Genomic DNA, 21,854 nt, shown 5'->3' with positions numbered 1-21,854 from the left:
ACCGGAGGAAGTCATTTCAACCTAATTAACGGCTTCTTATGAACAATTGCAATATTCTTTGCCGGTTTTCAGTCAGTATTAGAGCTGGCCACAGCGCAGAGAAGGACTCCGATGACCCTCCGTTGGCGGCAGAAAGAGGTGGCTGCTCCGTCCTCCCGTTTTTCGGTTCCAGCGCCCCGTTCCACACCACGGATCGCGCCGTCCTCCTGCGCCGCCCGGAAAACGTGATTTTGTCTCGGGACAAAGCTCGTCCAATAGAGCCTTCTTCCGCCGCGATGGCAAACGCCAGTTGCTGATTTAGACCCCGTGGCGTTCCTCAAGGGTCCGTTCTCAGCCCCTCTGTCACGGTGGCGCAGTGCATTGCACTGCTGCCTCACAGCAAGAAGGTCCTGGGTTCGATTCCCGCCTGGGGCGCTGTTGGCACCGTGCTCCGGCGGGTTATCTTCCAAAACAGGAGCCTTTCTGTGTGGAGTTTGCATGTTCTCCCCGTGTTCACATGGGGTTTCCTCCACCTCACGTCAGTAAGGACCCCCACCAAAAACATGCACCCATCATCGTCTGACCAGCGATGGACACTTATCACCTGGTCCCCGGGCGCGTCCACGTATGCTGCCCACTGCTCCTGGCTGTGCCCCCGGAGGAAGGACAAGCCAGGATGGGTCAAAAGCAGAGGAGCCATTTCACCGGCCACCATCAAGCATGTGCATGTGTGTGTGTGTGCAAGCATGTGTTGTGGAGTGTCGTGTGACGATTAAAGACTGTTTCTTCTTCTTTCTTCTGTCGTTCTCGATACACATGCTTCCCCTCCGCCCGGAGCATGCGGATCCCAGGTGTTTCCATCACCGTTATGCCGACCAGACACATCCATATGTTCCCCTCCGATCTAGAAACTCCAGGGGCGTGGATCATTCTCTCGCCCGCCTCGGCGACGGCGGACGTCTCGAAACTTTTTAAAACTGAAACGACGATAAATCCGAGGTCACAGTCTTTGGTCAAACGCATTCCGGCAGCCTGGCCCGCGGCAAGCTTGGCTCACGGACCAAAAATATTATGGAGGCTGCCAGAAATCTTGGTGTCATTTTGGAATGAGGATCTCTTTTTGGGGGTCACGTCAAGAACGTTGTCCGGTCCGGCTTCTTTCAGATCGAGACCGCTTCCAGAATCAGAACGTTTTGATCTTCCCACCGGTTTGCACAAAAATGTAAATACGAAAAAGAATAAGAAATACGAACACATTACCCGTGTGCCGACCGATTCACGCCGGCCGCCACTTCTATTCCATGTGCTTTTTACAATTTTATTGATCGCTTTTAAAGCCTTAAAATGGCCTTTGCTCCAAATGATATAAAGGATTTGTTGACTCCCTATGTGCCTGGGCGTTCTCTGACGTCGGCGGGTGCAGCTCTGCTGGTCAGTCCCAGATCCCAGCTGGTGACCGAGGCGCCCCACTGACATCAGAAATGACACCCTGGAAATTCCTTTATAGGAAAGCGTTTACCAATTTTTAAATTTTAAGTTTCTGAATTTTATCATTGACGCCTGGCATGTTTTTGTTTTTTTTAGACTTTATATTATCCCCCGATGTTTTATGATGCCCGTGTTGCTTTTATCTGTTTCATTTTTACCTCCTGTTCCTTTATCTCCATTGTTTTTTATCTGTGCTGTTATTATCTGTTGTTGTTTTTTCCTGTGAGGAAGAGGAGGAGGAGGAGGAGCACTTTGTAACCTTGTTAAGAAAAGTGCCGTAAAAATAAAGTTTATTCTTATTATTATTATTATTACTACTACCCACAAATCAATAAGTGTCGTGTGTATAATATGTGGTTCCCCCGATACGAGGCCGGCCGCAAGTCGAGTACAAGGCGGTCTCGCGGACGGGTGGTACTTCTGCAGGAGGCGCTAGACTGAGCACACCCAGCGCTCGGAGCGAACACTGACATGAATACATTGAGGCGGAAAGTTGCAAAGATGAATTAGCTTTGCATCGATTCCTCCCCTCACATCCCGCGATGATTATCACTCGTCAATGATCCGCAGTCATCGCCGATGTCCGATTGCATCGCCCCGTGGCCGTGGCTTATTGTGCGCGCCGCCCTTCTGAGGTGACACTTCACTTATTGGCAGTTCTATCACACGCTCGGCAGGCCAATTTAAGACCAGATGTTTCTTTTTTTTTTTTTTTTCCCGTCTTTCCAGGCCCGATAAAACAAATCAGAAGTCTGGGGGGGGGGGGGAGCGGTATGACAACAACGGACGCCGCACCTTAATTGAAGGATATTAGTTCCAACAAAAATGTTACTCGTGGGACTGTTATTCTATTATTAATGCTATCTATCACGCCGCGTGATGGATAAGGAAGGGGAGCAGGTTTTTTTTTTTTTTTTATTAATTCCAGTGACAAGAGCGGACGCCGGAGCTGCGCCGAGCGGAGGGACGGAGCCTTTAGTCAAAAGGACAAACGCATGCAGAAAACTCCCAGGTCACTCGTCACCCGGCGACGTGGCCCTCCGTGAGGCGCGACTCGCCGCTGACATTTAATTTGAGGACATCAGCAGATAAAGTCAAGGCATACGGGATACGGCGAGGGGAAGAGTGGGATTTCTGCTATGACCTATGGCCAGCGACACGGAATCTAAATCTGAGGTTAGCCCGGCTGACAGTTCAAAACGATAAACCAATAGAGATGATAAACCTGGCTTATAAGGGCCATTTTGTCTGCGCCCTCCCCTCCCATTTCCTATCGCTACTGTCTCTGGGAAATATGCCTCTAAATTTAGAATCAGATTTATCAGGCCGGGGCAAACCGGGAAAATGGGGAGGCTAAAGAATGGAGGAGGCAGCCGGGGAAAAAAAGAAAGAAAAAAAAAAAAGAGAAAGGGGACGTGTTGGAAAGTGGGGGAATCTAAGAGACAGGTGCAGCAGACAGAAAGATGGATGAAGAGGAGGAGGGGGCCATTGTCAGTGAAACGCTGTCCATCACATGTCACCGCTGGAATGAAAATACATCTCCCCTAATATCCGCTCCTCACGGGCACGCACGCCCCCGCGCGCACACACACACCGTAAGGAAATGTGAATTTCAATTATGCAGGTGAGGAAATTAAACCAGTGTTAGAGTTATAAAGCCAGCAGCCACCCAAGAAGATAAAAAAAAAAAAAAAAAAAAAAAGGAAAAGTAGGAATGGATATAAAACAGGCGCACGCACGCACGCACGCACGCACGCACACACACACACACACACACACACGGCTCCAGCACCGAGCCAAACAGCCGAGGAGCGGGGAAGGTCGACGGAGGTCAGGCGTTAAGCTCCGCCTCTCCTCGCAGCCCTCCCAGCGGTCGGGAGGCGCGGCGGCGAAGATCAGAGGCGACGGGTCAAGCACTCGACTTGATGCCTTCATTTGTTTTCGCCGGCCGAGCCGCGAGCCCCCCCCCCGCGCGCTCAAGGAGCCGTCTTCTAATTGAGGATTTACTTCCATGCAAATTGCCTTTGAAACAAGGGCACCCCAACCCCACGCCCCCGCCCCCACCCCCCGCTTGCGGAAAGATCAAATCAGACAGACTTTCACATTCTAGAGGCTGCAGGTAAATGTCACGTGTCTCACACACAACATCCCTTTCTGCAGGTGCAGCCGGAACGGAAGCTAAACGTCTCATCAATTGACATTCATCCGGGTTTGGGTTTTATTCATCTCCGAGCGGCTTCCCGTGCACCTGCGCTCCCTAATGGCACGTGGATCTCTTCCCCCCCTCAGTCAATTAGGCGGCTAATTGGTTGATACAGTGGTGTTTGAATGAGATATGCTGTTTGCTTTTCAGAAACCCCACCCCCCCCCCCAAAAATTCTCCCCGCACATCTCTGGGGTCACAACAATGTGGGGCGGGGCATTTTTTACACACATAATGATGCGATTTAAATTACCCCGGGCGTATAATATCGCCCATATGTGTATTTCCTCGAGCGCGGAACCGCATTTCGTACATTGCATAAATTGATTAATAGGTTGTAAAAAGCCTGTTCTGGTTTGGCAGCTAATGAGGAAAGGAGGTGAAAATAATTTGGAGGGATATAAATTTGAAGGGAACATAAGGTCAGAGTTGGACTAATTAAAAGTGCTATAAACTTGCCTGGTCTGAATGTAGCTATCAATTAGAAAACACAAAATGGTCTTGGGCTGCAGTGGCGAAGAAATTAATCTGTCAACACCTTCACGCCGCCGCAGGAAAACCGCGGCAGAAAATGAAGTCGCAAACCAACAAATGTCACAAATGTGGAAAAATGCTTCAATTTCTGTTTAAACCTTTGACCCCCCCCGTCCACACCAGAGATGGTTCTGCATGGCTTCCATATACCGTAGGAGGCATATTTTAATACATTTCATGGAAGTGCAAAATCCGATTCAGCAAACGGTATTTTTGCATTTAAATAAAATAAATAGTCATGTACAGCTCGCCAATCGTTACTAATGCCACAGATTTCAATTTGTACGAGTTTACGATAAAATATGAAATACACGAGGGGACTCAAAATCCTGACACGGACTGGCTGGATTCTGGATCGAGCGTCGTCACAGGGGGAAGGAAGAGGAAGAGGAAGAGGAGCGAGAGAGAGAGAGAGAAATAGAGAGAGGGAGGGAGAAAGGGAGAGAGAGAGAGAAGGTCAGAGCGGAGGACAGAGGCCAAGATATTATGTAGAGGAAAGGCTAAGCTCTTTAGCGCTGACACACACACACACACACACACACACACACACACACACACACACACACACACACACACACACACACACACACACACACACACACACACACACACACACACACACACACACACACACACACACAGTGTAGGGGGACAAATGATCGTAGGCAAAACAAGACAGACTGCCTCTGCCCTTGAGCCTCCGTCTACAGGAGGTTCCAGAACGGTATCAGACCGGACACCTCCGGCTCCCGTCCCGACACGGCTCAGAACCCGAGCGGCTCTCCCCACATTCCATCTGGCTCCTCCCATTACCCACAATGCCACGCAGACGTTGTGCCACCGGGACATTTCACCGGCTCTTAACAGCAGCAGGACAGGCCAGGAGGGGCCAGGAGGGACGGGGCGGGGCCATGTTCCCGAAGCGTGTTTGTTCCCGGGTTCTCTGGGTACCGTCAACACCGCGCCCGGCGGAGATGGATTCTTTATTTTTTATTCTTTATTCTAATTCCAAAAGTCATTTGACTCGTTTTGCTGTGAAGCTGCAGACCTCGGGTAACGATGGAAAACATTAATAAACATTAACAAGACGGAGTAACCCTGTAACTCCCCAATATACACACATTGTTATTATTATTATTATTATTATTATTGTTATTGTTATTATTATTATTATTATTATTATTATTATTCATGGCAGTCACAGTCTACAACAAACCTTGAGTGTTTTAATGAGGGAAGCACCAAACCAGAACATGGCTTTGCCAAAAGCAGCCGCACGTCGCAAACAAACAGCAAAGCCCGCAGGAATTCACTGCAGCTGAAGCCGCCACGACAACAACGGTGCAAAGGATGTGACGGGCTGGTGTGAAGAGCAGCACCACGGCCCACGGACCCCACAGCGTCGGGGGGACTCCCTGTGATGAGTGGAATAACCGTGCACTTGCTGCACCGGGTCCGGTTTGCCTCAGAGCCAACCGCCACACCAAGGGTCCTGATCGACCGTGCAACTCCACACCCTCGCCCCCTTCACCCGGACCCTTGCCCCACTCACCAGGTCCCTCGCCCCCTTCACCCGGACCCTCGCCCCCTTCAATTGGACCTAAACCCTCGTTCCTTTCACCCAGACCGAGACCCGGACCTTCACACACTTAACCAAGACCCCCAGCCCCTTCACCCAGACCCTCGCCCCGTTCATCCGGACCCTCTTCCCCTTCACCAAGACCGTCACCCCCTTCACCCAGACCCTCACCCCTCCCAACCTCCACCCTTCTTGAATTTGCACTATTCAGGTACATGCATTCAAAGCGGCACAGTTAGTGACGCGTTTTCAATCGCCCAGCAGCGACTGACTACGAACCGTCTGACGTGACGCAGGCGACACTGTTTGGATACGTGGGAAGTGAGGTCCAAAAACACACCTGCAAATACCGCTTTTTGCCATAGGCGCTGCCAAAAACGACGAAAGGGAAATCTTCGAGATTGCCACTCCAAGAGGGAAAAGGGTGAAAAACTTTCCAAACAAAAAGTATGGATATTACAACGCGCTAAATCCATTGAAACAACGGAATTGTATCGTATCGTGTCCTATTGACTATTTCAACCCCGCCCTGAGTGACAGCGGCCATTTCCTGCTCAGCAGCAGAGGAGGCTGGGGGAGGGAAGATACGCCGTCCGTGTTCTGTTGTTTGTTCTTCGTGTCCTTGTTTGTGTGCGTACCAGGCTTTGATAAGAGGTCTTGAAGGGTAGTCGTGCCGCGCCCTCCTCCCCCCACCCCTGCCTCGCCCCCTCCTCCTCTCCGGCCCGGCTGGCTAATGGGCCGTCCTCATTACTGTCAGTCAGCGGCAGGTTTTAGCGGTGCCAGGCCCGTCCTCCCTGCCCTGCCAGGACCGGCTCGCCTGGCTGCCGCTCCCGCTAAGCCTTGTAGGAACCCTGCAACCTCCCAGAAAACCTAATTACCCTCTGGCCGCTGCAGAGGCCGAGCGAGGAGGGAGAACACACACATGTTCCACTTTCACAAGCACTCCACTTAGCTGTGCAGGTGAAAAGGTACGTCTACGCCAAGTGTGTTCAGACGGTGCTAGGGCGTCACCACCATGGCGTTTTATTTGGTAATTAATCGTCATGCAAATAATTGCAATAACAATTTAATTGTCTTCTTTGTCCGTTTTATGTACTATCATTGGACTTTTACCCGCTTTATGAAGAGCAGCCATTTACTGGCTTTGAGCATTGGTACATAAAAACAGGAGAAGACAAACACTTCCCCCTTCCCATCCAAGGTGTTGGGGGTTGGAGTCAAAAGTGACGGTTAAATCTTTTTTTTATTTTTAAATGTTTTATGTCTTCAAACCTAAAAAACTGCATTATGCAACATTCGACATATTTACTTGTTAGTAAATGATGATATTATGTTTATTATAGCTTTATCATAACGACTGAGAGGGTGTGGCCTCATCCTCATTAATATTCATGAGCTGACCTTTGACCTTTAAGTGACAGGTACAGACTTGCTCACTCAACACAGTTACGGGTGAGAACGGAAAAAGGTTCATGTAAAGCGAGCTCGGCTCAGTGGGCGGGGCATAATGCTAAATGACGCGACGCTGTGACCCGATTGGCTGGATGTGAACGAGCGTCTCTCACCGAGGCGGAATGAAGTAGGGGGCGGAAATACTAGTTTCTAACTTTAATACATCAGTTTGTTTCTTAAAGAGTACCAAATGGGAGCCCTTTTTTTTTTTGACAAAATAGTATTCAGGATAACCACTTCAATGTGCGGCCACATGTAGTATTTTAAAGCAACAGCTATTACAGTTGCATTCCAGTTGTTACAGTCATTATAGTAAACTTATATACTGTGAAGCTAGAGCACCACAACATGACGCTCTCTCTGCGTTCGTCCTTCACTGATTTCCCTTGTTCCTGCCGTGCAGCCGTGCAGGTCGGAGCGGGAGAGGAGCCGGTGCTTTTAATAAACTCGGGGGGACGTTGGAACGAGCAGCGGCGGGGGTTTCATTTTCCCACCGCTGAGCTGTGTCAGTTAAAATCAAGATAATTTGGTGATGGAATATCCCAGCGCTAAATCAAGATCAAATAACCAGCACTGGGTTTTTACAAAGGGAAGAAGCCGTCCTCCGACCTCTCCGAGACGAGGAGGAGGAGGAGGAGGAGGAGGAGGAGGATAGAGGGCGGGCGACGGAAATAGGGAGGGAGGGGGGGGAGGGAACGGAGGGATAGGTTAAAAGAGGTGAGCGGTGAAGTAGAAAGACCTTGGCTGTGAAGAGTGTGTGTGTGTGTGTGTGTGTGTGTGTGTGTGTGTGTGTGTGTGTGTGTGTGTGTGTGTGTGTGTGTGTGTGTGTGTGTGTGTGTGTGTGTGTGTGTGTGTGTGTGTGTGTGTGTGGTCTGGAGGCACGTTCCACAGCAGGGGACGTTTGAGTGTGTACCTGCTAAGTGTGATTGCATGTGTGTGCGATTGTGTGTGTGTGTGTGTGTGTGTGTGTGTGTGTGTGTGTGTGTGTGTGCGTGTGTGTCAGATCTTCAGATTTCATTAGCGACTTGGCGTGCGTTTGTTGTCGGCGTCTGGTCGCAGCGCTGCGACACATCAGGGAGGAGTGTGCACGGTGGGGCAGGGTATGGCGTAGGGTGGGGCGGGGTACGGTGCATGGCGGGGCGGGGCACATGGACCAGCAAGCAGAGACAGGAAAAGAAGAAAGAAGAACAAAAAACAGGAGATAAAGATACTGGTGACGGGTGCGATTCTCTGCACGTGGGTTCTGGTAAAAATGGTCCGATACCGATCAGGTGTATTGCATTCCTGTTTGATGTTTTACTTTAGAGCAAGCTCAAAAATCAAGATTCAAATTCAAATAAAAATTGCCAAATACACACAAATAGGAATAAAATACAAAACCGAAATAGTATAATTTCTAAATTTATAAAAATATAAAGAATATACAATATGTGATTCTATGCACAGGACCAGTTGTCGGTATGGGTATATAGGGTATAAATGATACATTTATATTTATTAATAAATAATAATATTATATTATATTATTATTATTATATTCATATATATATATATATATAATATTATATTTATATATTAAAGTTATTGCAGATTACACAGTTTTATAACAGTAATATATTCTTGTCTCACGTCCCCTCACTGAGCGGCTGTAACCTTCCAGCGATCACTAAAGTACCATCATACTGTCACTGAAAATGTCAGTACTCGTGTGGGTACGCAGAATCAGAAGTACCCGAGAGGGAGTGCTTTCGTACTCAGTACTCCAAAACTAAAGAAAAAAAAACCTGGTAACGCTGATGATGAGATCAGAACTCCGCTTGCTGCTCTGTCTGACAGCTCCAAACCAAGAGAGCCTCACTGGTTCACCATCACAGCCAGAATTAAACTGTATTTCTAGCGGCGGTCCACGGCCGTCGGCGTACAGCGGCTGCTCCTCCGTGCGGTCGCGCGCTCCAAACAGAAGGCGGCGAAACACCACTTTATCCAGACGCTGGAAGCCAGGAAGGGGTTACGTCCGTGGCTTTAGGAAATGGCTGCCTCCTCTTTCCTTTTCATTTCCATAACAAGAAGTCATCTCCCCCTGAAGTGGCTGTGCTCCCACTGGCAATTAAAATCATGCTGGGACACGCCATGGCTGCCTGGGCCTCAGCAGCATCCTTCATAGTCACACCGCCTGATGGTCTGCAGGATCTTCTGCGAGGGAGCCTACAGACGCCCCCCGCAGGCTGTGTTTCAATTAGGGGTGGGAGAATACAAATAACTGCAATATATCGCAATATTGCTCTTGGGATAACTTATCGATACACAGGCATATAAACTGTAATATTAACTGTAATATTAACTGTAGTCGTCACATGTTTCAGTCCAGTGATTATCAAACTTCTCCACTTCGTGGAAACGCATCTGGCGCAAATTTCATACGCATCAGGCAATGGACCCTTTTTTACGACATAATCATTATCACAGTGACACTACAGTGACAGTATGGTGGTAGTATGGTGGTAGTGTGGTGATAGTATGGTGACAGTGCAGTGATAGTATGGTGGTAGTATGGTGGTAGTACGAATGACAGTACAGTGGTAGTATGGTGGTAGTAGGGTGGTAGTATGGTGACAACATGGTAACAGTACGGTGATGGTGACCGTAAGGTGGCGGTATGGTGACAGTACGGTGGTAGTATGGTGACAGTATGGTGACAGTAAATTGGAGGTACAGTATGTTGACAGTACAGTGACAGCATGGTGGTAGTACGGTGATGGCGACGGTATGGTGACAGTATGGTGGGAGTACAGTGATTGTGATAGTATGGTGACAGTATGGTGACAGTACGATGGTAGTACGGTGATGGTGACAGTATGGTGACAGTATAGTGATGGTGACAGTATGGTGGCAGTACAGCGGTAGTATGGTGATGGTGACAGTACGGTGACAGTGACAATATAGTGGTCGTATGGTGATGGTGACAGTACGGTGGTAGTATGGTGATGGTGACAGTACGGTGGTAGTATAGAGATGGTGACAGTACGCCGGTAGTATAGTGGTAGTATGGTGATGGTGCCAGTACAGTGGTAGCATGGCCATGGTGACAGTACGCTGGTAGTATAGTGGTAGTATAGTGATGGTGACAGTACAATAGTAGTATAGTGATGGTAACAGTATGGTGACAGTACGATGGTAGTATAGTGATGGTGACAGTATGGTGTTAGTATGGCAGTAGTGTGGTGATAGTATGGTGATGGTGGCAGTACACTAACAGTATGGTGGTAGTATGGTGATGGTGACAGTACAGTGGTAGTATAGTGATGGTAAGAGTATGGTGAGAGTAGAATGGTAGAATAGTGATGGTGACAGTACAGTGGTAGTATAGGGGGAGTGTGGTGATGGTGACAGTACGGTCACAGTATGGTGATTGTGACAGTATGTTAGTAGTATGGCCGAAGTATGGTGATAGAATGGTGATGGTGACAGTACGCTGACAGTATGGTGGTAGTATAGTGATGGTGACAGTACGGTGGTAGTATAGTGGTAGTGTGGTGATGGTGACAGTATGGTGATGGTGACAGTACGCCGACAGTATGGCATATTATGGAGTTTCCCAGCCCTAGTTCTATCCCAGTGCAGAGGGTGAAACAAACAGCATCTCCCTCCTCGTCAATAAGTTCCAGGAGACTCTCCCGTTGCTTTAATGCTCCTTGGTGTTTCCACACCATAATGCATTTACTCGGCATTGATTGAATGTGTAATAGAAATATTGCATTAAGACATAAGATAGTTTGTGCTGGGAAGGTGATCGTTCATCTGTGTTGCACTGGTTTGTGCGCGTCAACTCCATTTAAAGGGCCATTCATTTCCGGGTATTAAAATAATCACTCTAGCAAAAGAAAAAAAAAAGGAATGGATTAAGATGGAGCCTAAAAATAAAACTCAGCCTGCTTCACTGCTGCTCCTGTGTTGTGGTGATGAAACTCAACATAAAAAAAACAAAAAACGTACGTTCAAATCCTGGTATCACCAGCGACCATAGACGTCATAATGATGTCATAATGATGCCATAATGATGCCATAAAGCAAAGAGACGACGAGGCACAGATGGTTATGCATTACACCATCACTGTCCTTTATTCTCGCCTGTCAATCATCTGCAGACGCTTCCCGCTCCCTGGATATTTACTTTGCAAACAAGGCTGCATTGATCATTTGGACGTGACTCGCAAGAACAAACTCCTGCGCCGGCCCCTGACTGGCTCGTCTTATTCGGGACCGGGGTTTAGTAATTTTCGGAGCCCTTTCCGCGGCTCCTCCCGCCGGACGGCGCTCATCTCCCCGCGGCGCGGTGGTTTGAAGTCCGCCGCTCGGACGTCTTAAGGTTGAAGCCGGGAGGAGCTACGCGCGGCTCAACGCATATTATAAATACATAAACCGGACGAGCGGCGCCTTATTATGACAGAGGCCTGCAGCCGTGAAACACATTCAAGGATTCTCATGACCTCCAAAACACATTTAAATTGTTTGCGTCGTTCCCGGCAGATTTACAGCCATGCAAACGCTGTTAGGACCTGTAATGCCTACGTGGGATTTAATGTTATTTTATTATAATTATGTCTGGTTATTACTTGTTATTACTATGAGTATATCTAGTGATTATACATCATCTAGCCACTGTCTCTCCACAGAACTGCCTTCGTTTGAGGGCAGACACTTAGAGGACAATCATACACGCCACACACACACACCTGCTTTTCTTTTTGGGTTATTTTTCATCCATTTTGAGCGTCGACGTCTCTCTTTCCCCGTTGTTCTACTTTCCACACATATAAAGCCACTTCAATAGAGTTCCGGGCTGTTTGCGAGGTCACTGGGATCCATGGGAAAATCACTGCGATGGGCCGGTTCAGAAGCTCCCCTGTTTCCCAAAGCCCAGTGACACAGACGCACCTGCCAAGCCCAGACAGACAGGCTGACAGACAGACAGACAGGGAGGAAGACAGACAGGCACTGATCACGCCGCCTCGGGGGGTTCCTTTGTAATCCGCATCCACTCGCCATGAGAGAGAAACTCGACGGGGAACAGCTCCAGCGCTGGTCTGAACGAGGCTCCAGACTCCGTACAACAATGTCAAACACAAAGCACCACGAGAAGCTTTTGTTCGAGGATTTCTCACAACATCCGACCCGGCTCGGACTTTAAGACACAAGCATCGGCTTCCAACCCGGAAGAGCCTCCGCAGAGCGGCTGGCGACAGTTTTAGGCAAGTGGCGGGCGGCGTCTGCGGCGCGTCCCGGGCGCTCGGGCCCCGGAACCCCAGCTCGGCGCCGGGCGGCCCGTCGAAGACCCAACCGCGCTCACAATGCGCCTCAACCCCCGATCCGGTGGGAGAGAGAAAATCCATTAATCAACTTTCTCGCCAGGTTTAGGTGGAGAAGGCCCCGGCGTCGCCGCCATTGTGGCCACGCGCCCCGGCAACGGCGTCACAGATCCGGGAGGGAGGGCAGGGTCCGCGCCGCCCCCGCCACGCCCGACATGCACACGGCTCGGGGGCCGGCAACGCCGGGAGCACACGTTCTGAAAGGGAAGGAGGCGAGGCGGCTCTTACCTTGGGCTGGGCGCGACGGGGAAAGGCAACCTTAGGATCAATCTGAGGAAAGGAAAGAACACAAAGGAAAAACAGGATTTGAATAGAGTGGAAAGCGGCAACTGAGGAATATCTTTTTTTTTTTTTCTCTCATTCATACCATAAAACGGTGGTTGGTTATAATGTGCATCACTATGCTAAAATAGTCATTTGATACCTGAAATTTCATTCAACTCATTCGTCGAGCGATCAATCAATCGATTTTTTCAATGATTTATTAAATGTTCTAAACAAACACCATCGACTGCTCACATCCCCAGCAGACACTTGCTTTGAGTGGCGGCGGCGACTATTGATTGAACATGACGAGGAGAACATGAGTCTTTGGCTTGTGGCCCCTCTACCACCACCACCTCCTCCTCCGCCTCCCTCACCACCTCCTCCTCCTCCCTCATCTCTACCTCTCCAGCTCCTACGCCACTGCGCCACTGCTTCCTCAACTTCCACCTCATCCTCCTCTACCTCCACCACCTCGTCCTCCTCCTCCACCGCCGCCACCTCCATGTCCTCCACCACCGTCACCATCTCCACGACCACTTCCTCCTCGACCGCCACCTCCTCCGCCGTCACTTCCTCCTCCTCCGGGCCGCCTCATCCTCCTCTACCTGCGCCAACTCATCCTCCTCCAGCGCCTCCATTTCCTCTACCGCCGCCTCCTCCTCCACCTCCTCTCCAGAGGGCGGCCTGGACCCGTGCCTCTCCGTCTCGTGTGACTTTTCTCTGCAGACTCCCATGTTGCCGCCTGCTCCAAGCGATGAGCGCGAGGGAACATCTTCCTCCTCGACACGCGAAGACGAACCCAGAGCATTTGGTGCCACTGAGTGAAACAAAGCTCTCAAAAGTCCAACTCTGGAACAATTTTATCCAGAATGACTTTTTCGAAGCGACGAATGAAACAGGTTGGGAAAATTGCTCCACTGCAGGAAAAGACATTGGTGTGGAGCGGCGAAGTCCCTCCATGTCGCTGCTCTTATTTGGGTGTGTTTGAGGGTTTGCCCGACAGCATGGAAGTGATTATCCAATAAAGTGAATTCTAAGCGACATAATGGATCCCAGAATAACATTTATTATGGCATTAAACTACAGCGCACGTTGTCATAAAAAAAAAAAAAACAGCTTCCAATTCAAAGCCTTTGGATGATTTCTGCATTATTGAGAATGAAACAAGGCGGTAGAGGAGGACGCAGCACAACGTGTCAGATCAACTCCATCTTAGATGTATTTTGTCTGGGTGTGGAGTGTGATCTCTCAAAATCAGGTCAAATTGAGAGATAATTTCATGACACCTGGGTATGGCAACCCTGTTCGCAGTGAATTGCATTTAAAGATTTATTTTAGCACTTTGCCTCGGGCAAACCCATTTCAAACTCAATTATTCGGTCAGCCTATTTGTGCAAAAACACTACACGCTTTGAATATTTAAGGTCTACCATTTGTAATGTATCTGGATAATGCATTTCCTTTACAGTCGATGAAAAACATATTAATCGCCGACCACGCCGCATAAACTAATTGTTTTTTTGGTCTCGTGGAGCATTTGAATTTTTTTTCTCGGGTTTCCCTTTCGCTGTGCCCTCGCAGGACGACTGACGTGGTTTTATTTCAGTTAGCGACATTGAAATGATTTTCCAAAGAGTCAGCTCATCGCATGCAAAAGCTGGATTTATGAAAAGATATTCAAAGAGGTTCAACGCAGGGAAACAACACCAAAAAGATTTCAACATCTCTCAGCGCAGACAAGTCTGTCAATGTTTACCAGGCAATTTTAAAGAAAATAAAAATATGTATATGATTTATATAAATAAAGACATAAATAGTATAAATATCTATATAATATACTGTATATTTATATTTTATATATATTATATAAAGCATATAAATATATTTATATACATATACAATAAATATAATATATATTTTTATTTATATTATAACACATTTATGTTGTGAAAAAAAAAACGAACTGCAAATTAACAATAACAATAAAAAATCTCAACAAAAGTGAAAGGTTTCCATTATTATCCAGGCGATCCGAGGGTCACACACGCACGCACACACACACACACAGGAGGAGGAGGAGTAAGATGGAGGAGAGGGGACGCGGACAAGGGAACGAGGAGATGGGGACGAGGAGACGAGGACAAGGAGACGGGACGAGGAGACAGGGCGAGGGGACAGGGACAAGGAGACGTGACAAGGGGATGGGACGAGGAGACGGGACGAGGAGACGAGGATGAGGAGACAGGGACGAGGAGACGGGGATGAGGGGACGGGGACGAGGGGATGAGGAGACGAAACGAGGAGACGGGACGAGGAGACGTGACAATGGGATGGGACGAAGAGACTGGGACGAGGAGACGGGGGCTAGGAGACGAGGATGAGGAGACGAGAACGAGGAGACAGGGACGAGGGGGCAGGACAAGGGGACGGGGACGAGGAGACGTGACAAGGGGATGGGACGAGGGGAGAGGGTCGAGGAGACGGGACTAGGAGACGAGGACGAGGGGACAAGGGAAGAGGGGACAAGGGAAGAGGGGACGGGATGAGGAAACGGGTGGAGGAGATGGGGACGAGGGACGAGGGGACGGAGACGAGGGGATGGGACAAGGAGACAAGGATGAGGAGACGGGGACGAGGGGACAAGGGTCGAGGATGGGACAAGGAGACAAGGATGAGGAGACAGGGACGAGGCGACGGGACCAACGGGACGAGGGGATGAGGACGAGGAGACGAGACGAGGATGAGGGGGCGAGGACGAGGAGACGCCGTGTGGTTTCAGTTATAAAATGTGGAGGTCTGTATCTAAGGAACTACCTTTGGGCCGTTTCAGCAGTTTTCTGAACCTTTTCGTGAGGAAGACAGCGTCCCACTCTTCCTCACGAAAACTACTCCAACAGAGAGAGAGGGAGTCGGAGGGAGAGCAGAAATAACAGGGCCGAGCTAGAACCCATTCAATTCATTCACTGGATTATTTGAGATGACTCCTCTGAATAAACGGCGAGAATCCCCAAAAAAACAAGTGGATCTGTCGCGGCATTTTTTTCCTTATCCATCACGTGCTCTTTTCTCCTGATCTCAAGTCACAAGTGTGAAACTGGTGGTGGGTGGAGGAGCCCCCATCCATCAGGTCGGGGGTGGAGATGTGACCCTCCCACCGCGCGCAGCGTTATCTGTGATTTTGTGTTTTATCTGGTTATTTGTTTCCTCCTTCGCCCAAAGTGGCTGATAATCCTTAAAAGAAAGAGGGAAACAGGACGTATTGATTTCTGATTGCGGTTCCATTATTGAACATGAAATATGACGTCTTCATCATCCCACACCGAGCGGAGCAGACCGGGGATGGCTGGCGTTTTGTTCCCTCTCCTCTTCCATCTTTTCTCCAAGGGCCCCGTTCAAAGCCGACTCGCTGCCATCGGGGTTTGAATGCATCAGGCGCAGATCTTCCAACAGGTTCCCTATCTTAAAGCAGCACCTGGCTCTCCGCTCGCTCCTTGTCTCTGAACATCTCTGTGTTGACACTTCGCCGTTTAAGCGACAGCAGCGGCGCTTTGCAGAGCGCGACGTCTTTTCTTTCCGTTTCCAGCGAGTGCACGGATATATAAAGTGTAACGCAAAGGGTGAAGGTGCACGATTATTATAGTCAAAACGCAAAAATCGCATTTAACTCGCTTTTTCCGTCATGGACCACTGCTGCAATTATTACGAAAATATTACTGCATGTGAACCTATTTACTATCGCTTCAAGCCTTCCATCGTCAGTTCTATGTAGCGTCACTAGATGGCACCAGTCGCGGGCGTTACCATTAGCATGTAACAGGGTGATACGAGGGACGTGAAACCAGGAGAAGTGGTTGCCTTGGCAATGGTCATGATGATAACAGACAGCAGTCTGAACAGAAAAGAACATATGTCGCAGTTTTCGCATTATGTTTCATTTTGAGGAACCTTGAAAGACCCAAGGTCGCTGAAAAGACCCAAATTACCTTGAGACTGAGCATGCTGGACTCCAAAATACACAACCAAACAAAAATAACTATTCAAAATGTAACAGTCTCTTGAATGCGTCATCCGCCATTTTCTTAACATTTTATTCAGCCAGCTGCTTCATCTTACGGATCATTTCTAAGCAGAGCAAACCGTTGTGCATCAGAACGGTGAATATGTTCCGAATTAGCAGCATGTGTTTTTGGAAGCCCCGGGCTGTGGCTTCCTCCATATGTCCAGGTCGGGATAAATTGTTTTCACGACTGGACGAGACCCGGAGCCCACGTCGCCACAAGCTGCCGAGGCTCCATGTGTTGACGAACCAGGAAGTGTCCACATCCCGACGAGACACTTCCTGAAGCAACGCTTCCCAACAAGACACTTCCTGAAGAGACACTTTCCAACAAGACGCTTCCTTAATAGATGGTTCCCGACGAGACCCTTTCTAAATAGATACCTTCTAAAGAGAGGCTTCCTGAGGAGGCGCTTCCTGAAGAGACACTTCCTGGGTAGACACTTCCTGAAGAGACACTTCCTGAAGAGACACTTCCAGAGGAGATGTCCTGAAGAGAGACTTCCCAACGAGACACTTCCCGAAGAGACACTTCCGAAGAGACGCTTCCGGACGAGACACTTCCTGACGCAAAGCTTTCTGAAGAGACACTTCCCAACAAGACATTTTCTAAAAAGACGCTTCCTGAAGAGACACTTCCAGAAGAGAAGCTTCCTGAAGAGAAACTTCCCAACAAGACATTTTCTAAAAATATGTTTTCTGAAGATACTTTCCCTGAAGAGACACTTCTCAATGAGACACTTCCTGAAGAGACACTTTCCAACAAGATGCTTCCTTAACAGACGCTTCCTGACGAGACCCTTTCTAAATAGATACCTCCTAAAGAGACACTTCCGAAGAGACACTTCCTGACCAGACACTTCCTGAAGAGACACTTCCCAACAAGACATTTTCTTAAAAGACACTTCCAGAAGAGACACTTCCCAACGAGACACTTCCGAAGAGAAAATTCCTGAAGAGACACTTCCCGACAAGACATTTTCTAAAAAGATGCTTCCTGAAGAGACACTTCCTGAAGAGACGCTTCCTGAAGAGACACCTCCAAAGTGACACTTCCCAACGAGACACTTCCCAAAAGACACTTCCTGAAGAGACACTTTCCAACAAGATGCTTCCTTAACGGACGCTTCCCGACGAGACCCTTTCTAAATAGATACCTCCTAAAGAGATGCTCCCTGAGGAGACACTTCCTAAAGAGACACTTCCCAATGAGACACTTCCCAATGAGACACATCCGAAGAGACACTTCCTGAAGAGATACTTCCCAACAAGACATTTTCTAAAAAGACGCTTCCTGAAGAGACACTTCCTGAAGAGACGCTTCCTGAAGAGACACTTCCTGAAGAGACGCTTCCCAACAAGACGTTTACTAAAAAGATGCTTCCTGAAGAGACACTTCCTGAATGGACACTTCCTGAAGGGACACTTCCTGAAGGGACATTCCCAAAGAGCTTCCCTCTCCAGCTCTTTAAACAACCGTACGAATGTTAATACTAAAACCCCAAAGCCACGATATTAAAGCCAAACCAAACAGACGTCTCCATTAAAACAATGTGCACGCAGCATATAAAGCAACACAAACAATCCAATGAATAAAATAAAAGCGGTGTACTCTGTGTGTCGTGTACCTAGTATTTATTGTATATTACAGTATATATATAACATTAAAGTGTACGGTGCTGCATAGTGGAGTTAGGACTCAATCATTTAATCCTCGTCAGTGAATTGTCGTAGAAAAATAATTAATTGACAATTTAATTGTCTCATTTATGCAATATTATCCCACTAATAATGTAATAATAGTGTAATATTCAAATAGTCATACACGTACCGGAAAATGTATCCGTCCATGTTGTTTTTCCTTTCCACACATGGACTTACGGCTCAAGCAGATGAGAACTGAACAGACTCAACCCCCCCCCCCCCCCCACGTCGCTTCACTTTAAACGTTTCAAAGAGGAAAGTTTCAAAATACTGATTCCAGAACTGATGTGGAATCAGAACAAAACTATCGTTTATGATAAAGGAAGTGCGCGCACACGCACACGCACACACACACACACACACACACACACACACACACACACACACACACACACACACACACACCTTATATCTGCTGAGTTCACCACGACACAATAACCACAAATATAAATTGAAATATGAGCGGCGTGAAAGCTGGACCAGGTCTCCTCTCAGCTCTTTATCCAGGTTTCACTTCCTGCGTCCTCCTCCATGAACCTCCACCCGAAGTGTCGTCCAGACAGGAAGAAGCAAAAATCCCAGAAAGACGTAGACGGTTCAGTCCCAACCCGACGCAGCGTCTGTAATTATTCACTCCCTGACCGATCCACAGCCTCATAACAACATGTGTGTGTGTGTGTGTAAGTAAAAAAAACTGTAAAAGTGTAATATCTGTAAAAAAACATGCGACTGTGCTGGAATACCCTGAAAGGCAGATATTAAAAACTGCATTCGCATTCTCACAGTTGTAATAATTATGTAGTTAAAAAAAAAATGACTTTGGGTAGGGGGGGGGGGTCGGTTCCACCGTCGCCTCAACCTCAAGACAAAGCTGTGCCATTAAATGCCGCCTTAAAACCCAAATTACCTTTGCTGTGTGAGTTTACATAATCTTAATGTCTCCGATGCCTGTTTGGTGTGTTGGTGCCGCATGCCCTTCAACGTGAGCTGTGTGCAAGCTGCACATGTGGCCCCGGCGCTCGTGGGGGGGGGCGTGGGGGCAGTGGGGCCACAGCCGCGTCTCCTTCGGACACGAGGATGTCTCCTCCCGCCGCCACACTCTACTGTGCAGGCTCCTGCGAGGAGTCGAATTCGACCTTCACCCCCCTGAGCGGCGGAGGTCCAGGCAGGAGGATGGGAACCTGGCTCCACCGGGGCTCCACCTACTGGGTCACCGGGGGGGGGGGGGGGGGGGGGGGTCACCAGTGGGTCACCAGCAGGCCCGTGCAGAGACGCTAAGAGGGGCAGGAGCTCAAAAAATATATATATAATTTTTTTTTTTTTTTTTTTTGCCGCTCCAGACAATATTTTTGCGTTTCATTCGATAAGGAAACGTAGCGGCACAGGGACGCCCGGCGGCACGCTGATCACGGGCGTCCCCATCGCGGCCGAGCCGAGGACGTGTCCCTCATCAACATGCATCTTGCCCAGAAAATCCGCGGCCTCCGTGCCCAGTCCAAAAAAACAACACGCCCCATAAAAAGGGCACCGCGGACGTCAGGGTGCAAAGGGGCACCCCACATGTATGTGCCTGGTCCCCACTAGGTCCCCAGCGGGTCTCCAGTGGGTCCCCGCTAGGTCTCCATTGGGTCCCCATTGGGTCTCCGCTAGGTCTCCATTGGGTCCCCAGTGGCCTCACACCGAACACAGGAGGACGTGGAGGGAACTCACCGTCTTGGAGTCCAGTTCGTGGTGCGGTTGAGCTAAGACTTTGTCGACGCTGGCAGCGTCTGTAAACGTGACGAAGCCAAATCCTCTGCAACACAAAGGGAAAACACAACAACTGTTATTGTTCTGATGCAGATCCCACTGTAAACAGTTGGGAGTGTGACCTGTATTTAAGTGATTGAAATGCAGACTGTGCAGACTGGATGTTGTGCTGCAGTCACAAAGTCAATGTCAAATTGCATCGAGCTGCAGCTTCACAGCTTATCTGGCTGCTGTGGAACCGCACGTGCGCGCGCACGCGCACGGCCACTGGAGACACGCGCACAGCGGCGGATTAATAGTAAACACGTAGAAAGTGAATGTGGTGCTTTTTACCTGGAACGCTTCGTCGTGGGGTCTCTCATCACCATACATTCTCTGATTTCCCCGAATTTAGTGAAATAGTCTCTAAGGCTGTCTGTGGGAGGAGAGCACAGCGTCAGGATCTGCACATGGAGCCCGGGATGCGCACAGGGGTCGAATAGAGGACTTAGATGAACGGATCACAATAACAGCCGCGCGGTGCGCGGTGCGCGGTGCGCGGTGCGCGGTGCGGCGCGCGGCGCGCGGTGCGAGGTGCGCGCGGCGCGCGGTGCGCGGTGCGCGCGGCGCTGCGCAAAAACGCGCATTTATCGCGATTTAGAGCGACGTGAACAGTTGCACGGGGTCGAGGGAGAGTCTTACCTGGTGAGGTCTGCCAGCTGAGGCCACCGATGAACATCTTACTGTAAGAAGAAGCAGAAAACACAACACAAGTGAGTCCAGATGTCAGCTCGGCCATTTTGACGGAAAACTACTTCCAAACACAGATCTGAGCGGAGCGGCGAGACGCTGGGACCGAACCCGCGACCGTGGGGCGCGTATTCGCACAGCCCGACAAGGGAGGGTGGGGGGGCTACACTTGCCACGGCCGGACCGGGGCTGTGGGGGCTGCGTGCGGCGCGGCACTAAGTGCGCACCGCGGGACGATCCGCGGCGCGGCGGCGCGGCGGCGCGGCGGCGCGGCGGCGCGGCGGAGTCCTCCAGAAAAGAGGTTTTTCAAAATAAGAAACAACACGCGTCGCTCGGCGGATTCGTCTCCGCCGAAGCCGTCCCCTTACCCCGGGTCATGCTGGGAGTCGCTTAAGCTTCCGGATGTGGCCTGGCTCCCGTCTCCTTCCATGTCGGACCGAAGTGAAGCTGCAGAGCGGAGAAACGCAGAGAGAGCCCCGCGAGCAGAGGATCACTGAGCCGCGGAGCGGAGCGTCACACGTGGGATCAGCTCAGCCCACTGGGGGCGGGGCCTGGCTCCGGCGGGGGGGGGGGCGGGGGTCCTGTGACGGACAGGGGGCGGGGCCGATCGCGTAAAGGGGGCGGGGCCCGGGCGCTCGGAGGGGGCGGGGCTCGACGCTCCAGAAGGGGCGGGGTGTCACGTCAGCGAGCCGATGACGTCATGTTGAAAGCGCTCCCGCCATTCGTCGTCGATGTGATTGAGCGTCA

At 49.6% G+C, this 21,854-nt stretch overlaps 1 protein-coding gene across 3 annotated transcripts in view; it reads right to left on the bottom strand.

Annotated features, from left to right (window-relative positions):
* The window catches only part of LOC307240572 (RNA-binding protein Musashi homolog 2), a 229,858-nt gene extending 208,261 nt beyond the window's left edge, over positions 1–21,597 (bottom strand). For all 3 annotated transcript variants that reach the window (XM_080014390.1, XM_080014392.1, XM_080014391.1), the window contains exons 1-5: positions 21,476–21,597; positions 21,060–21,100; positions 20,712–20,793; positions 20,340–20,424; positions 12,830–12,871 (exon numbers count right to left, since the gene is read on the bottom strand). In XM_080014390.1, coding sequence (XP_079870516.1) covers positions 12,830–12,871; positions 20,340–20,424; positions 20,712–20,793; positions 21,060–21,100; positions 21,476–21,537 — 312 coding nt within the window. In that variant the 5' untranslated portion in view covers positions 21,538–21,597. The remainder of the gene's footprint in view (positions 1–12,829; positions 12,872–20,339; positions 20,425–20,711; positions 20,794–21,059; positions 21,101–21,475) is intronic.
* Positions 21,598–21,854: the final 257 nt, after the last annotated feature.

Source organism: Zeus faber (assembly GCF_960531495.2).
Source record: "Zeus faber genome assembly, chromosome: 14".
NCBI lineage: Eukaryota > Metazoa > Chordata > Actinopteri > Zeiformes > Zeidae > Zeus > Zeus faber.
Note: the sequence above shows the minus strand (reverse complement) of the source record. Positions and strands in the feature narration are given on the sequence as shown.